We start from the raw sequence: 17,306 nt of genomic DNA, 5'->3' as shown, positions 1-17,306 counted from the left end.
TTAAAACAGCAAAGAAAATGTTGAAAATAAAGAGCAAAGTAGGGTAGGGGGCTTGCCCTACAATTATATATTAAAACATACAAAGCAATAACAGTAAAAATAATAAAAATTGATAGACAAATAATAGAGCCTAGAATAAATAACTCTAAAACAGATCTTAGTATATATGAAAATTTATAGGATAAAAGGCATCACAAACTAATGAAAAACGAATGGGTGTTATTTTATAATGCAATGGGAAATACTATTTGGAAAAAAATAATTTTCATCATTGCATATGTCAGCATACATTCCTAAGGGATTTAAAGAATCCATTGAGAAAAATAATTTTTTTAATTAGATGAAAATATAAGCTTTTTACTCACTTTGGTTGGAATATTTTTGAAACATAAAATCAATATAAGAAATTACAAAGGGTAGTAGCAGTCTCGATTAGCTAAAATATTAAACTCCAGTCAAAAACTACAAAAACTATTGTAAATAGTTAAAATCTAGATAACAAAATGGAGGAAAGTATTTTCAACAAAAAGACAAGTTTATATTCTTAATTTTTTTTTTTTTTTTTTTTGAAATGGAGTCTCGTTCTGTTGCCCAGACTGGAGTGCAGTGTTGCGATCTCAGCTCACTGCAACCTCTGCCTCCCAGGTTCAAGCGATTCTTCTGCCTCAGCCTACCAGGTAGCTGGGATTACAGGCACCTGCCACCACACCTGGCTAACTTTTGTATTTTTTGTGGAGATGGGGTTTCACCATGTTGGCCAGAGTGGTCTTGAACTCCTGATCTCAGGTGATCTGCCTGCTTTGGCCTCCCAAAGTGCTGGGATTACAGGTGTGAGCCACTGCACCCAGCCAATATTCTTAATTTATAAAGAACTATTTACATATTAATAATTTAAGCTACATTCCAAGTTTAAAATAGATACAGACATTTCACAAAAGACATACGACTGACAAACATGGTAATGTGATCCAATACAGAAGAAATTTTACCAAACTATAAGCAGCTGTTATCTGGGGACACTGAGATTCTTTCTATTTTTCAGTAGTTTCAGTATAAATTACTTTTATAATAAGGAAAACTATAAATATAACATTTAAAGCCACCCAGTACGTTAGTATAGTGCTTCTAGGATATTATTTGATTATATTCATCAAGTCATAAAAATACACTTAATTATTAAATTAGTATTTCCATTTCTAAAAATTTGTCCTGGGAAAATAATTGTGAAGATCATGGAAGGGGAAAATATCTTCATGAATATGTTCCTTGTTATATTGTTTATTATAATGAAACATTAAAATCTAAATTTTTAAGAATTATCACATATATTAGGTAGCCATTAAACCTGTTATAATATTAGGTAGCCATTAAAAATAATAATCACAAAGACTTTCAACTCATGTAGCGAGAAAATTGATATATGAAATAAGAAATACAGAATCAAAAATTGTATCTATATTATAATTACATCTATTTAAAGACATGCATGAAATATACCTTAGAAGGAAAAATACAAAAAGTAAAATAGCTATGTTAATGTTTTAAATGTGTTACATTAGTAAGATTGTGAGGGGTTTTCTTCCTATTCTATTTTGTCATGAAAACTGGGAGAAAGGAAAAAAAACATCCAAGATGCATACAGTGAAAGAAGAAAATAAAAATAACTCCGTGTCTCTTTTATTCCCTATTTGTGTCTCCTATAGAAATTTTATCTCCTCTTCTCAGCAAAAAGCTGTATTATCTACTCATGTGATTGAGATATGACGTCTGTAGTTTACCTTGAAATGCATCCAAATAAAGATGGATTAATAGATGCACAGATATGTGATAAAGTAAATATAGCAAAGTGTTAGCAATGATAGAATTGAGATGGTTTTTTCAACTTTTCTGTATTTTTGAAAAACATTCATGATAAAATGTTAGAAGTAAATGATTTTGAATGCCCTTTAGGAGAAAATGAGAAAAATAATAGCTAACTGTTAAAGTTACAAGTGATATTCACTAAGGAATTATTTTTATTTCCTATCTGCATTGTAAATCAACATGTATACCGACTCTGAGATACTGTCCTTAACAAGGTAGCATGCATCTGAAATAAACTGTGATCTCATGTTTCTCTCTCTCTCTCTCTCTCTAGCTACTTTGTTTTCCTTTATCTTACAAAAGATAGTCGTTTCCTCACCATAAATATTATGAACAAGACTACTTCTGAAGTGTGGTTGATAGATGGCCTGAGCCCTTGGGACCCACCAGTGCTTATTCAGAAGCGAATACATGGGGTCCTTTACTATGTTGAACACAGAGATGATGAATTATACATTCTCACTAATGTTGGAGAGCCTACAGAATTTAAGGTAACCCTAGATGCTCCTTGTTCCCATTTGGGCTGTTAAGAAGTATCACACTTTGATCAACAACATTTCTTGCTCCCAGAGCTCATTGTTTTATAAATTGATGCCACCTTCCTATGTATAACCAATCCCATTTCTTTTCCCTTAGAGCTAATGCTTCTACATATTTTCATTGTGCCTAAAAAGTTAGTAAATAAAACATATTCTGTCCTGAGTTTATGTTATCAAAATCAAACTTAGTAGCTTAAAAGAGCAAACTTATAAACTCGTGATTTTATGAGTTGGCAATTTGGATTGATCTCAGCTAAGCAGTTCTTCTGCTGGTATCAGCTAAGCTCACTGATGTATCTGTAGTCAATCAGCTAGCTGTCAATGCCCTCACTCAAATGTCCAGTGGTTGGCTAAGCACTGGGTCATACTGTCTCGCCACCCAGCAGGCTAGTCAGGACTCATTCATATGGTGATGGTCACATTTTATCCCTGATGTAGAGTTAGTTCCTTCAGCTCTTCATAAAATAGTGAGGACTAGTATGGTCTAGTTCTCAGTGATTTCATATCTGGATGCTGTAGCCTTCATGTTTTCTTACCTATATGTCTTCTAACTTTGTTCCATGTAGCTAATGAGAACAGCAGCTGATACCCCTGCAATTATGAATTGGGATTTATTTTTTACAATGAAGAGAAATACAAAAGTGATAGACTTGGACATGTTTAAGGATCACTGTGTTCTATTTCTGAAGCACAGCAATCTCCTTTATGTTAATGTGATTGGTCTGGCTGATGATTCAGTTCGGTCTCTAAAGGTATGTTTAATTTTCAGAAGTTAATACTATTAATCAAAATATATATGCAGTTTAGTTTAACAGAACATCACATTTTGAATAGTGGCAGCAGTGTTCTTTTTCTTAAAAGGAATTTAATTTAAAGGGAATTTAGCAAACTCACTGTTGGGTTTAGGAGGGTTATCTTAGAATTACTTAGAGGATCTTGCTTTTTATGCAGTTTTACTTAAAACAGTGTCTTATGGCATGGACTTCAGAAGTAGAGTTAAGTGCTAATATTTCTCTTTCTGTATTTCTCTATACCTCATATATCTCTACAACTTTAGGTATAGCAATAACTCAGGCCAAACTTGGTAACTGGTGCCTAAACACTGACTGCTGCTCCCCCGTCCCACATCCCCAAAGGGACAGTAGTGGTACCCACTGTGTTTTTAGCCACTACATGCTTGTGTCTGCATCATCTTCTCTCTGCCAGTTTTCTTATCCACGGGGAATGCAGCGAGCAAACTTTGGTTTCTTTCAATGTAGGAGTAGCAGTGATCGCTACAGCAGCACAGAAGGGTAATAGTGGCAAGACTGCTTGGCAAGCTGACTAGTTGATACTGCTTGTGGCTACCAGGAAAGATAACCTGCCTTCACAAGTGAACTTCCTAAAATTGGTGAATGACAACCTTATTGCCTAGTTTTAAAGCAGCATTAACATGTGAGTTAAGGTAGTAGGCACTGAAGGGAAGAGGATGGCTTCCATTTTGTTTGATATGAAAAGAGTTATTGAGCCAGTTGATGAGCAAACAGCATAGACCACTTATATGTCCCTAACTCCACATTGTTAAAACTCCTGTCAAAATGCAATTTCAATCAATTCAGTGGCTTTTTATTGAACTTTTATGTGCACAATACTGTATCGGGCATTATAGAGTCAAAAGCTGTTAAAGTAGAATATCCTAGCCTTAAGGAGGATATAGTTAATAAGATTAGACTAGTACACAAAGGTCAAATATATCATGGATTTAAATAAGTAATATCAAAAACATAAAATGTGCTGTGGGGCTCAAACTAGAGAAAGAAGGCCCAGGCAAGCTTTTGGTAAAGTTGGTTGAATGTGAAATAAACCAAAGAGGAGAGATAGGATTTTGACAGGTGGAGAGGGGATGGTATTCCAAGATGAGAAAGCCATCAAATGAAGCGCTATGCTCTGACATTCTGAAAATGTTTGGGGAACTGTTAATTGTTCTGTTTTATTAAAGCGCTATACATTTCTGGAGGATGAAGCCATGATTTGACTTTTTGTGAGTGTCAATTTGAGGAATTTATTAATAAATTATGAAAGGTAACATTTGAAGTTTTTGAGCAAGGGAATGGTTTGAGGAGTGACAGCCATATTAGGATACACTAAACCAAAAAGAAGTAAGCGGCAGGAAGCTAGTTTTGAGATTGTTTTATTGGTATAAATAAGATGTAACAAGGACCTGAAACAACTGAAATTCTCCAGCTACTCCCTAAAATCAGAAGATCAAATGTAATGTCCAATCTCTTAGGACACTATGTAAGTATCCTAAAACCAAAATGGTGATTGACTTGAGGTATCTCCTTATTGTTCATCTGCTGGAGTGCAAAGTATTTCTTTTCACTTGCTAATTTTTAAAATTTTAATATTATTATTTTAGATAGTATTTCTTTTTTTTTAACTTTTATTTTACTTTCAGGGGTACATGTGCAGGTTGGTTTAATAGATAAATTGTGTGTCACAGGGGTTTAATATACCTATTATTTTGTCACTCAGGTAATAAGCATAGTACACAATAGGTAGTTTTTCAGTTCTCACCCTCCTTTAACCCTCACGTAGGCCCCAGTGTCTGTTACTCTCTTCTTTGTGTCTGTATGGACTCAAATGTTGCGCTCCCACTTTTAAGTGAGAACATGTGGTGTTTGATTTTCTGTTCCTCTGTTGGCTTGCTTAGGATAATGGCCTCCAGCTTCATCCATGTTGCTGCAAAGAACATTATCTCTTTCTTTTTTACGGCTGTGTAGTATTCTGTGGTGTATCTGTACTGCATTTTCTGTATGCAGTCTATCACTGATGGACATTTAGGTTGATTCCATGTCTTTGCTATTGTGATGAACATAATGTGTGCTGTGTCTTTATGGTAGAGCAATTTGTATTCCTTTGGTTATATACCCAATAATGGGACTGCTGAGTCAAATCATAGTTCTGTTTTACATTCTTTGAGAAATTCCCAAACTGCTTTCCACAGTGGCTGAACTTAACATTTCCACTAGCAGTGTATAAGCTTTCCCTTTTTTCTACAGCCTCACCAGCATCTGTTATATTTTAACTTTGTAACTACAGTCATGCTAACTGATGTGAGATGGTATCTCATTGTGGTTTTGATTTGCATTCCTCTAATGATTAGTGATGTTGAGCATATTGTTTTCGTATGTTTGTTGGCTGCATGTATGTCTTCTTTTAAAAATGTCTGTTCATGTCCTTTGCCCACTTTTTTATGGTGGTGGGATTTTTTTCTGTTTTTGTCTGTTTTGCTTGTTAATTTAAGTTCCTTATAAATTCTGGATACTAGACCTTTGTCAGATGCATAATTTGTGAATATTTCCTCCCATTCTGTAGGTTATCTGTTTACTCTGTTGATAGTTTATTTTGCTGTGCAGGAGCTCTTTAGTTTCCATTTGCCAATTTTTGGTTTTGTTGCAATTGCTTTGGCATCTTTGTCATAAAATCTTAGCCCTTGTCTAGAATTATATTTCCTAGGTTTTCTTCAAGGGTTTTTATAGTCTTAGGTTTTACATTTAAGTCTTCAATTCATCTTGAGTTGATTTTTATATATGATGTAAGGAAGGGATCCAGTTTTCCATCTTCTGCCTATGGCTAACCATTTAGATGTTAACTGGTGCTAAATTTAGACATTTTCAGTTGGGAAACTGGTGGAGCATCTATTCTTATTTCAATCTGTATGAATAGGAATGGGAGAGGATATATAATTTCTAGCAATGCACTTGTTACAACAAAATTCTATGTCAGGAAAGTTAGAAATGTCATGTGGAGTTTACTCTGCTATATGATTTGACTTCTAAGTAAATAATGACCTTTTATATTTTTTGTATTCTTATTTTAAAGATATGCACCAGTTTCCATGGTTTTAAATTCCATTAGAACAAACATTATGCCTTTAATTTATTCTGTATCTTCTATCTCTTCATTTTCTGACCCTTCCCAAATGATAGTACCTATTATGACTTGTATAATGTTCTAGTCATCATCAAGTGGAATTAAATATTACTTGATCTTTCTGGTTAGTACCTGGTATATAATAAAGAGAATTTTATAGATCAGACCGTTTTTATGAACCTGGATAATATTAATTAATATCCACAGATAGTGCCATACACAAAAGACAAAATATTTAACCAAAGTGTGAGTGCATTATAAAATATTTCTATATGTAATGTCTCTGCCTAGTGGGCACTTGACTAAAAGATCTTTTTAAATTCAATCTCAGCCTATAATCCCAGCACTTCGGGAGACCAAGGCAGGCGGATCACCTGAGGTCAGGAGTTCAGGACCACCCTGGCAAACATGGCAAAACCTTGTCTCTACTAAAAATACAAAAAATATAAAATACAAAAAATACTAAAAATACAAAAACTAGCCAGGCATGGTGGCAGGCGCATATAGTCCCAGCTATTCTGGAGGCTGAGGCAGGAGAGTTGCTTGAACCCGGAAAGTGGAGGCTGCAGTGAGCCGAGATCACGCCACTGCATTCCAGCCTGGGTGCAAGAGCAAGACTCCATCTCTAAATAAATAAATAAATTCTGTCTTAGCAGTAGAAATGTAAAACCCTTCACATACTCGCCTCCTATCCTTGGTCATCATGCCATCAGTATTTTCTGGAAGTATTTTTTTTTTTGGTCACAAAAAGAAGTTATGATATTTAATTGAGGCCAGTTGGGACGTTTTTTGCTGTATGCTAACATCAGTTTTATTTAGAGAAGGAGTCTGCATAGTCAGGCTACTTTTCTTTTGGCATGTAGGTCTTAATCATTCTTTTGATGAAATAACTATAGTTTGCTGTTAGAGTGCTAAAACTGAACCTGTTTCTGTCAGGTATCTAAGGAATGTCTCCCTTTCTCCTGGCCTACATACTCTCTGGTGCTGTCCATTAATATACACAAATACACTGCAGGCTTATCTCAATAGGAAACTAACTTAAGATATCCTTGAGTTAGTTAATACTTATATCTGCATTAGCTGGATGAACTTTTAAAAGTCCATAGCCTTGAAACAGTTTTTATTATGATTAAAACATTAACGTTGGTCCCATTAGTTTTAGAAAAACACCAAAAATACTTTTTGATTTTTTTTGGAACCACTTGGTCCAAAGCTAAGACAGCTTACTACATGGGTCACATAGAGACTGTCCTGAAGTCTCACCAAAGGGCAGAAAAACTTGAGCTTCCATGGGCTAAGGAACCTTGTACCCTCACTCTGAGGCCTGGTTATGAGGTTTGTAGCAATGCTTCTTTTTTTCCCCTCTCAAGTCTCAGTTTGCTTGCTTATAACTGCTACCAGATTTCTCAATTTTTGTTTACATTTTACTCTCCAGTTATGGCTTAAATTTAAATAGACAAGTTATCCTTTAAAACAACCCTCAATGTGAGAAGCATACATTAGGAACTTTTAGAGATTGCAACTAATGTGTTTCATGAAAATGGATTTTTTTTTCTATAAAGAAGAAGAAATTTGCTTAGAGAACATAAACTCTGGCTGTAGTTGCTGCAGGTGGAATGGTATCCTCTTTATGCACAAATCCCCGGCTGCCCTTTTTCAATAGTGCCCACCAGTGATGTTTCTGTGCCTCTGATTTTCTAAGGAATTTGCTCTTTCTACAATTACTCAGGGAAAGAAAGGCAATTTTCTTTTAATATTCTGCCTCTCGGTACCATTTCTAACACTCTGTCAACCTGCTTACCAGAGTTCTTTAAAAGGTGTAAGAGGGATGTTAGTGGAAGGCTTGAAGCTGGACCCTGCTGCTCTAAGAGAATAAATTTTGATTCCTTTCCTTTTTTCTTAAAGTTAAGAACTTTGAGTATAATAGCTGTGAGTCTCTCAGAGTAGATGTGCCAGAAAAGGTTTTGTTCTGCACAATGGTTAGCCTAGGAGCTAAAAGTTAGAAACAAATTGCAAATGCCTTAATGCTGCTGAGCCCGTTTATAGCCTTGAAATAATAACTGTCATCACTGTGGCTATCCAGGCAGCAGGGTAAGAACTGGTGGGTAAATTATGAAAAACACACTCATGTGAGGGATTTCACGTTCTTTGAGAGTGGAGATCTTGGCAGTGTCGGTAGGTTCTGGAATTACTATTTGATTTGCTCTTATTCTTCCATTTTACTATTTTATTGTCCAAGCTTATACCCCAAAATAAACTTTTATGTTAAAGCCAATTTCATGTAAAGCTAGAATCATGATAAATCATTTTCCTACAGTTTGTCTTATTTTATTGGTCATTAATGTACAGTTTTGTTTTTTATTTGAAATATATTTTGTTGTGATAAAGTAATCCTTGAATGAGGCATCATGTGGTAACAAAAAGTAAACTACATATCCACATCATCTTGTTTGGAGAAGACTTAGAAATTTAATTAATGATACTTGGTGGCCTAAATAAAGAATAAAAATAGCTGTTTTATTTCTTTAGCTCCCTCCTTGGGCCTGTGGATTCATAATGGATACAAATTCTGACCCAAAGAACTGCCCCTTTCAACTCTGCTCTCCAATACGTCCCCCAAAATATTACACGTACAAGTTTGCAGAAGGCAAACTGTTTGAGGAAACTGGGCATGAAGACCCAATCACAAAGACTAGTCGTGTTTTACGCCTAGAAGCCAAAAGCAAGGTAGGTCTTGTAATCTTCACTTTCAGCTCCCATTTACTGAAAGCATCCTGTTTGCCAGATGCCATGCAATTGTTGGAGTTACATTAGCACGGTTTCCTAACGTAGATTTCTTAGACCATAGTTAATACCCAAATGACTTTAGGGGTATGTGAATTTTTTTTAACGTTAATACTCATGTTTGTTTTAACATGGATTAGAAAATGTATAGCATGTCAAGCTTTTTATTTTACATGTTTATGTCTGATTTTTTAAAGTTGATTTTAAGAAAAAAGTAATAGTCAGAGTTGGTATGTAGTTATGGTAAAAATTGTGAAGGTGGCTAGAGTAAACTAGACTGATACAGTCCTGCCCTCATGGAGCTTACATCTAGCAGGAAAGATGACATGTTTAAAAAGTCATTAATAACGTACTGACTGCTGCAAAAGAAGACATACTGAGTACAGTGGGAGCATAGAGCAAAGGGATTTTACCTAGTCGAGAGAGATCAGGGAAGTTTTCTCCAAGGAAGTTATGTCTCAGGTAAGACCACTAGGATGGTTAAGAGTAAACTAGAAAGGAGACAGGGGATTCCATTTTGTACAGAGGCCCTGAATTTGGGGAGAAATTATAAAATTCAAGAAGTGTAGGACTGGCCAGGTGCAGTGGCTCATGCCTGTAATCCCAATGCTTTGGGAGGCCGAGGCAGGTGGATCACAAGGTCAGGAGATCAAGACCAGCCTGGCCAACATAGTGAAACCCCATCTCTACTAAAAATACAAAAAATTAGCTGGGCGTGGTGGCAGGTGCCTGTAATCTCAGCTACTCGGGAGGCTGAGGCAGGAGAATCCATTGAACCCAGGAGGCGAAGGTTGCAGTGAGTCAAGACCTTGCCACTGCACTCCAGCCTGGGCAACAGAGCGAGACTCCATCTCAAAACAAAAAAGAAAGTGTAGGGCTAGGCACGGTGGCTCAAACTTGTAATCCCCACACTTTGGGGAGCCAAGCTGGGAGGATCACTTGAGCCCAGAAGTTAGAGACCAACCTGGGCAATATAGTGAGACATCTCTACAAAAACCAAAAATATTAGCCAGGCATGGTGGCATATGCTTGTAGTCCCTGCTTCTTGGGAAGCTGATGTGGGAGGATTGCTTGAGCCCAGGAGGTTGAGGCTGCAGTGAGCTGTGATTACGCCATTGCATTCCAGCCTAAGTGACAGAGTAAGATCCTGTCTCAGAAAAAATCAAATATAAAGGAGGCCATTATGGTCAAAATCAAGTAAAAGAGGGAAGATTGGCAGGGTGAGGAGTAGAGAGAGAAGAGACATAGAAAAGGAAATAACAAATATCCATATTCCAGGTATACTCAATATATAGAATTTACAAATTTGTGCAAGTAGGGAACAAATTAATATATAAACTATAGCCTTGAATTTAAGGAGTCATCAGACTTTAGCATATCATATATCAGATAATTTTATGTGTGCTGACACAGTGAATTACAACACAAGCCTTTTATTCTTAGGAATTTTTTTCTTTAATTCATTTGCTTTTCTCTGAAAATCTTTAAATATTAATATTTTTATATTACAAAAGCAATACATGCTTGTTGAAACAGATGCAAAAATACAGAACAAATAAATCTTAAATGACTGCTTCTCAGTACCATTTGCTTGCTGCACCTCTTAGAAATAATCATTATGGCCGGGCGCAGTGGCTCACGCCTGTAATCCCAGCACTTTGGGAGACTGAGGTGGGTGGATCACGAGGTCGGTATATTGAGACCATCCTGGCTAACACGGTGAAACCCCATCTCTACTAAAAATGCAAAAAATTAACCGGGCGTGGTGGCGGACGCCTGTAGTCCCAGCTACTCGGGAGGCTGAGGCAGGAGAATGGCATGAACCCGGGAGGCAGAGCTTGCAGTGAACCGAGATCGCGCCACTGCACTTCAGCTCTGGGTGACAGAGCGAAGAACAGTTAAGCGCCATGTTCTTGGAGAGCCAAGAGGGGAGAAGAGAAGCAGCTGCTGAATGGAAGCTGCTGTACCTTTCCACAGGCATTTTAGTACTGCTGGCAAACCCAGATCCAGCCCATCACAGGACTAGCTACTATTTTACCTCTTCCTTTCAAAAGTTTTCAACAAGCAAGTTTTTCTGATTGTATAATTGAAGTTGGGAAAGAGGTGGGGGGCAAAAAGACCCATATTGTTTTATAGAAATTAATCTACATCAAGTTTTAAAATGAATCTTACTAAAAGTGAAAGTTAACAATGTCATAACGTGGGTATTTTAAAGAAGAATGAGAGGAGGATTTCCTCCTTATTTGATAATATTTTGATGTCTCCAGTTATTGCCCCAAAGTGAAGTTTTCAAAATGAGAATGAAAATACGGAGAGTGGCTTGGTTATATTATTTATTTTCTTTATGTAAACTAGTGCTATTTCATTAGTTTAAGTGAAAACCAATTTATCTTTTTGCTGTGGAAGGTAGATCAGAGTTAGTTCTTTTGTCTGTTCAGAGACTGCCTAGTTTCAATCAACTGGAATTGATGAGTTTGAGCTACATTGGAGGATGCTTACATAGCCTACAAGTAACTCCACAAATAATTTAACTTACTTTAACCCTACAAAGAATTTTACCTAAAAATTTTAAAAGCACTTTAAATTTTTTAAATTTATTTTATTTTATTTTATTTATTTATTTATTTTTTTAAGACAGAGTCTTGCTTTGTCGCCCAGGCTGGAGTGCAGTGGCATGATGTCTGCTCACTGCAAGTTCTGCCCCCCTGGGTTCATGCCATTCTCCTGCCTCAGCCTCCCGAGTAGCTGGGACTACAGGCTCCCACCACCACACCCAATTAATTTTTTTGTATTTTTCGTAGAGACGGGGTTTCACAATGTTTGCCAGGATGGTCTCGATCCCCTGACCTAGTGATCCGCCCGCCTCGGCCTCCCAAAGTGCTGGGATTTACAGGCGTGAACCACCACGCCTGGCCTAAATTTTTTTTAAATAAAGTTAAATGGGCCTTTGAAGAGGATTGTGGTAGTTATCAGTAACGTCAGTAAGATTTCAAGTCTTAATGGTTGAGAATTCTGACTACAGAGGATAAAAAATTGAGTATTTACAAATATGCTGACTAAAGTCAGATACTCAAAAGTGAGAAATGTCAATATCTAGCTCTAGGCATAGGAAGAATGCTATACTAGGAATTCTAACCTTAGTAAGTATTTTGGTTTCATCTGAAAATTTAAAATTAGAGTTATAGTGGGTGGTGAAGAACTCTTTAAAATTACATTATTGTCATGAAAAGCTACATTTAATAAAATGTTTTCAGGCCAATCTTGCTGCTCTTTTCTGGTTAATACTATAGGACAGCAAGGTAGCTGAAACCAAAAGCCATGATGTATTTTTAGAGACCATCATTCTTTTTCTTAAACAAGTTTGTGCTCAATATCAATAGGTAGCACATAAGTGGGGACACTGCACCTCAGTGTATTTTAAATTGAGATAAAATGTTATTATAAAAGACTCTTCTTTACATACATAGTACTTCTTCATTTCTAGGATGGAAAATTAGTGCCAATGACTGTTTTCCACAAAACTGACTCTGAGGACTTGCAGAAGAAACCTCTCTTGATACATGTATATGGAGCTTATGGAATGGATTTGAAAATGAATTTCAGGCCTGAGAGGCGGGTCCTGGTGGATGATGGATGGATATTAGCATACTGCCATGTTCGGTGAGTCAGCATGTTTTACCTGGCATGTAAGTGCTAGACCATTGTGACAGATGTCAAGAATAGCAATGTATCAGGGAACAAAAGCTTATTTAATATTTCCATTTTTATTACTCAATTTGTGTATTCCTAAACCAGTGCTGGTAAAACTTGATTCTGTAACAGATTAGTTGATCCAAAAAGCAAAAGGATAGGTTTTTAGGATTTTTGCATAGATGTACCAGACTCTATACTTATTTAGTAACATTATTATTTCCATTCAGTTCTCCTGAATTTAGGTTTAAGTAGCCTCTAAATCTGAACTCCTGTTTTCCATTTAACTTCCATTATATTTCAGCTGTTTTCAAGACACAAATATTATTTTGTATTTCTGCTTAAAATTTTCCACCTCCCCATTTCTAGAACAAAGTCCAGATTCCCCAGTATAATACTCCTAATGGTCTGACTGATCTCTGTACTGGCATTTATCATCATATCCTTTTGTTTTTTGAGACAGAGTTTTGTTTTGTCACCCAGGATGGAGTGCAGTGGCACAATCTCAGCTCACTGCAACCTCTGCCTCCCGTTCAAGCGATTCTCATGCCTCAGGCTCCTGAGTAGCTGGAACTACAGGCGCACACCACCACACCGTCTGACTTTTTTTTTTTTTTGAGATGGAGTCTCGCTCTGTCGCCCAGGCTGGAGTGCAGTGGCGTGATCTTGGCTCACTGCAACCTCTGCCTCCAGCGTTCAAGTGATTCTCCTGCCTCAGCCTCCCGAGTAGCTGGGATTACAGGTGCCTGCCACAACTCCCAACTAATTTTTGTATTTTTAGTAGTGACAGGGTTTCACCATGTTGACCAGACTGGTCCCAAACTCCTGACCTCAAGTGATCCACCCGCCTCAGCCTCCCAAAGTACTGGGATTACAGTCATGAGCCACCGCACCAGCCTGATTTTTTTGTATTTTAGTAGAGACAGGGTTTTACCATGTTGCCCAGGCTGGTCTCGAATTCCTGAGCTCAGGCAGTCCGCCCACCTTGGCCTGGTTCCAAAGTCATGTCCTTTCATTTTATTTATTTTGTCTTTTTTTTTTTTTTTGAGACGGAGTCTCACTCTGTCTCCCAGGCTGGAGTGAAGTGGCACAATCTCCGCTCACTGCAACGTCTGCCTCCCAGGTTCAAGTAATTCTCCTGCCTCAGCCTCGCGAGTAGTTGGGATTATAGGCACACACCATCACACCCAGCTAATTTTTTGTATTTTTAGGAGAGACAGGGGTTTCACCATGTTGGTCAGTCTGGTCTCAAACTCCTGACCTCAAGTGATCTGCCCACCTCAGCCTCCCAACGTGCTGGGATTACAGGCATGAGGCACTGTGCCCGGCCCCCGAAGTCATGTCTTTTAAATGACATGCTCTGTCACCTCCTTGCCCTTACACACGCTGTGTCGTATCTGTGTCTTAATGCCTTTTCTTTGCCCTCTGGAAACTCAAATTTTTCCTTCACAACTCAGTTTAGGTATCATCTCCATAAAAGCATTTGTGTTCCTGACTCGTATATGTACCCCTCACCTGGCAGATGGATATTCTTTCCTCTGCTCCTATAATACCTTAAATACACTTGTGTTACAGCAGTGACCACATTGCTGGGGAAGTCATTGTTTTCTTACCCCACAAAATTACTATCTTCTCCAGGGTAGGGGATTTTTGTTTGTTTCTACTTTTAAGGTCTGTACTTAATCCCTAATAAATGGGCAGGCACTCAAAACCTATTTGTTGAATCAATTCTGGATTGCCTATATCAGGAGTTGGCAAACCTTTTTCTCTAAAGAGCTACATAGTCACATTTTAGGCTTTGTAGGCCACATACAGTTTCTGTTGCACATTCCTTGTTTTCACCCAACCTTTAAAAAGCAAAAACCAGTCTTAGCTCCAGGGCCACACAAAAACAGGCCTCCGGGTATAGTTTACTGAACCCAGCCTACATCATTAACGTTTTTTTCCTCTAAAACTTTTTTGCCCTTCAATTTCAGGGGTGGTGGTGAGTTAGGCCTCCAGTGGCACGCTGATGGCCGCCTAACTAAAAAACTCAATGGCCTTGCTGACTTAGAGGCTTGCATTAAGACGCTTCATGGCCAAGGCTTTTCTCAGCCAAGTCTAACAACCCTGACTGCTTTCAGTGCTGGAGGGGTGCTTGCGGGAGCATTGTGTAATTCTAATCCAGAGCTGCTGAGAGCAGTGACTTTGGAGGTGAGTACGCCCTGTCTCTACTGTTTATGGAATGGTGGAGGTGTGAAGCCATAGGCTACTCTAAGAAAAAAAATTTTGTCCTGGCGCAGTGGTTCATGCCTGTAATTCCAGCACTTTGGGAAGCTGAGGTAGGCAGAGTGCTTTCCAGGAGTTCAAGACCAGCCTAGGCAACATGGTGAGACCCTGTCTCTGCAAGAAATAAAATAAATTTAAAAAAAAAAAAAAAACACCACTACCCAGGCTTGGTGGCGGCGCATACGTGTAGTATGTGGGAGGCTACTTAGGAGGCTGAGGTAAGAGGATCGCTTGAGAGGTTGAGGCTGCAATGAACCACTGTACTCAAGCCTGGGCAACAGAATAAGACTCTGTGTCAAAAAAAGGAAAGAAAAACATTTCAGTTACAGTTTTACCATAGCATAGGAGTATAATAAAGCTTTTAAGTTTTAAACTCAGAATTATAGCTTGAGGAGAACTTCTGAAGTTATTTTAATCCAACTATTAACCCTTATTCTTCTCTGACAGTGTTCTTTATTATTTTTAAGGATTTCCACTGAAAGATATTAATGACTATTTCCATTGCTCATTTGTATTTGTAAGCACCTTTAGAATTGGTGAAAAAGCACTGAAGCATATATGAGTCCCAGTTGAGAAAGCCAGACAGAGCATGCTGTGACTCTGGAAGGCACTGAGTCCTTTGGCTCCTGGTCACCTTGACAGGCTACTGCCCATCAACATTTCAGTCCTAGATTTATAGGCTCTTTATTTTTAGATAGTCCATTCTTAATGGTCGTTTGAGCATAGTTTTTCTGTATTTTTATTGAAATATCTTACCCTGTTCTGAAAATGATTATCTTTTCCCAGTGTCAAAAATTATGAAGTAACATTGTAGCAGTTGGTTTCACTGCTATCATTCTCCTACTTCCTGGTTAGATACTCTGAAAAATATCTCCTACTTCCTGGTTAGATACTCCCGTGACTGAGATGGGAGAGAGTAAATTATTTTCAGGATTTTTTATTTTGAGTTTGGGAAGTTTATACTGTGGGCTTGTAAATAAGTGTTAAATAGTAGTAGTCATCTGTAAGTCTATTTTTTAAAAACAGAAAAATGTGGAGAAAAAAGAAACCTGTGCACAAATATAATAATGACAGAATTATTTATAGTTTAAAGAAAAAGCAACTAGCTTTTGACTTTCAGAAATTTAAAGGGAAATAATGAGAAGGATATTTATCCTAGGTTGCTTATTATAGTAAAGAATAGGAGACAACCTTTTATACATGTATAAGTCAAAATTCTTAATTATAAGCACCAAAAATCAACCCTGACTAATTTAAGCAGAAAAGGGATTAAAGGGCATTAGGGAAATGTAGGTATGTTCAGACCAGTATTAGAGGCTACACAGCCAGAGGCATAGAATTGGCCCAATGAAACTATCACTGCCACCTCTGCCAAGCACAAATCACCTCACACTACCAGTGCAACTTCTAGAGCTGGATATAGCTGTGGCACTTTTGCCAGAATAAATTGTCTGTGATCACTGCTTCTTTGAATCACTGACTTCCCGTGCAGAGTGTAGAGCACATGTGTCTGGTTGATAGACCCAAGTCACACATGGGTCACACAGCTACTCCCAAGCTGCAGGGAAAAATGGGAAAGAGGCTGTCTAGCACTTAATATCTCTACAGTGAGAGGTAGGCTGTAGCTGACAAGGTCGGAGGTTTTTCAAATGTAAAATTCAGGTGGTAGGCAGCCAAAAAGAATTACAGATGACTCACTATACTTGGTTAATGTTAATATGAGGGAAAGCTAAAAGCATGTTAACAGAAGAAAACAAAGCTAAGTGAAAAATACAGCCTTCATTTTTGTTGTTTTTGTGGGTTTTGTTTTGTTTTTTTTTTGTTTTTTTTTTTTTTGAGTCAGAGTTTTACTCTTTCACCCAGGCCGGAATGCAGTGGCGCACAGACACAGCTCACTATAGCCTTGACCTCTGGGGCTCAGGTGATCCTCCCACCTCAGCCTCCTGAGTGTCTGGGACTACAGGCATGTGCCACCATGCCCTGCTAATTTTTGTGGTTTGTTGTTGTAGAGATGGGGTTTTACCATGTTGCCAGGCTAGTTTCAAACTCCTGGGCTCAAGTGATTTGCTCACCTCAGCCTCCCAACGTGCTGGGATTACAGGCATGAGCCACCATGCACGACCCAGCCTTCGTTTTATTAAATTTTGTAACACTAATTATAAGCCAATGGGTTGTTTTTTCTTTCACCTGGATATTTTCCAGAGTTTTTTTACTTGGCGTTTTTTACTTTTAATATAAAATGTCCAA

General features: G+C 37.8%; 1 protein-coding gene across 7 annotated transcripts in view; it reads left to right on the top strand.

The window, feature by feature from the left end:
* PREPL (prolyl endopeptidase like) overlaps positions 1–17,306 on the top strand; it is a 51,752-nt gene that overhangs the window by 28,807 nt on the left and 5,639 nt on the right. For all 7 annotated transcript variants that reach the window (XM_007970770.3, XM_038006246.2, XM_007970771.3 and 4 more), the window contains 5 exons: positions 2,138–2,354; positions 2,969–3,154; positions 8,847–9,044; positions 12,586–12,761; positions 14,768–14,984. In XM_007970770.3, coding sequence (XP_007968961.1) covers positions 2,138–2,354; positions 2,969–3,154; positions 8,847–9,044; positions 12,586–12,761; positions 14,768–14,984 — 994 coding nt within the window. The remainder of the gene's footprint in view (positions 1–2,137; positions 2,355–2,968; positions 3,155–8,846; positions 9,045–12,585; positions 12,762–14,767; positions 14,985–17,306) is intronic.

Source organism: Chlorocebus sabaeus, chromosome 14 (genome assembly GCF_047675955.1).
Source record: "Chlorocebus sabaeus isolate Y175 chromosome 14, mChlSab1.0.hap1, whole genome shotgun sequence".
NCBI lineage: Eukaryota > Metazoa > Chordata > Mammalia > Primates > Cercopithecidae > Chlorocebus > Chlorocebus sabaeus.
Note: the sequence above shows the minus strand (reverse complement) of the source record. Positions and strands in the feature narration are given on the sequence as shown.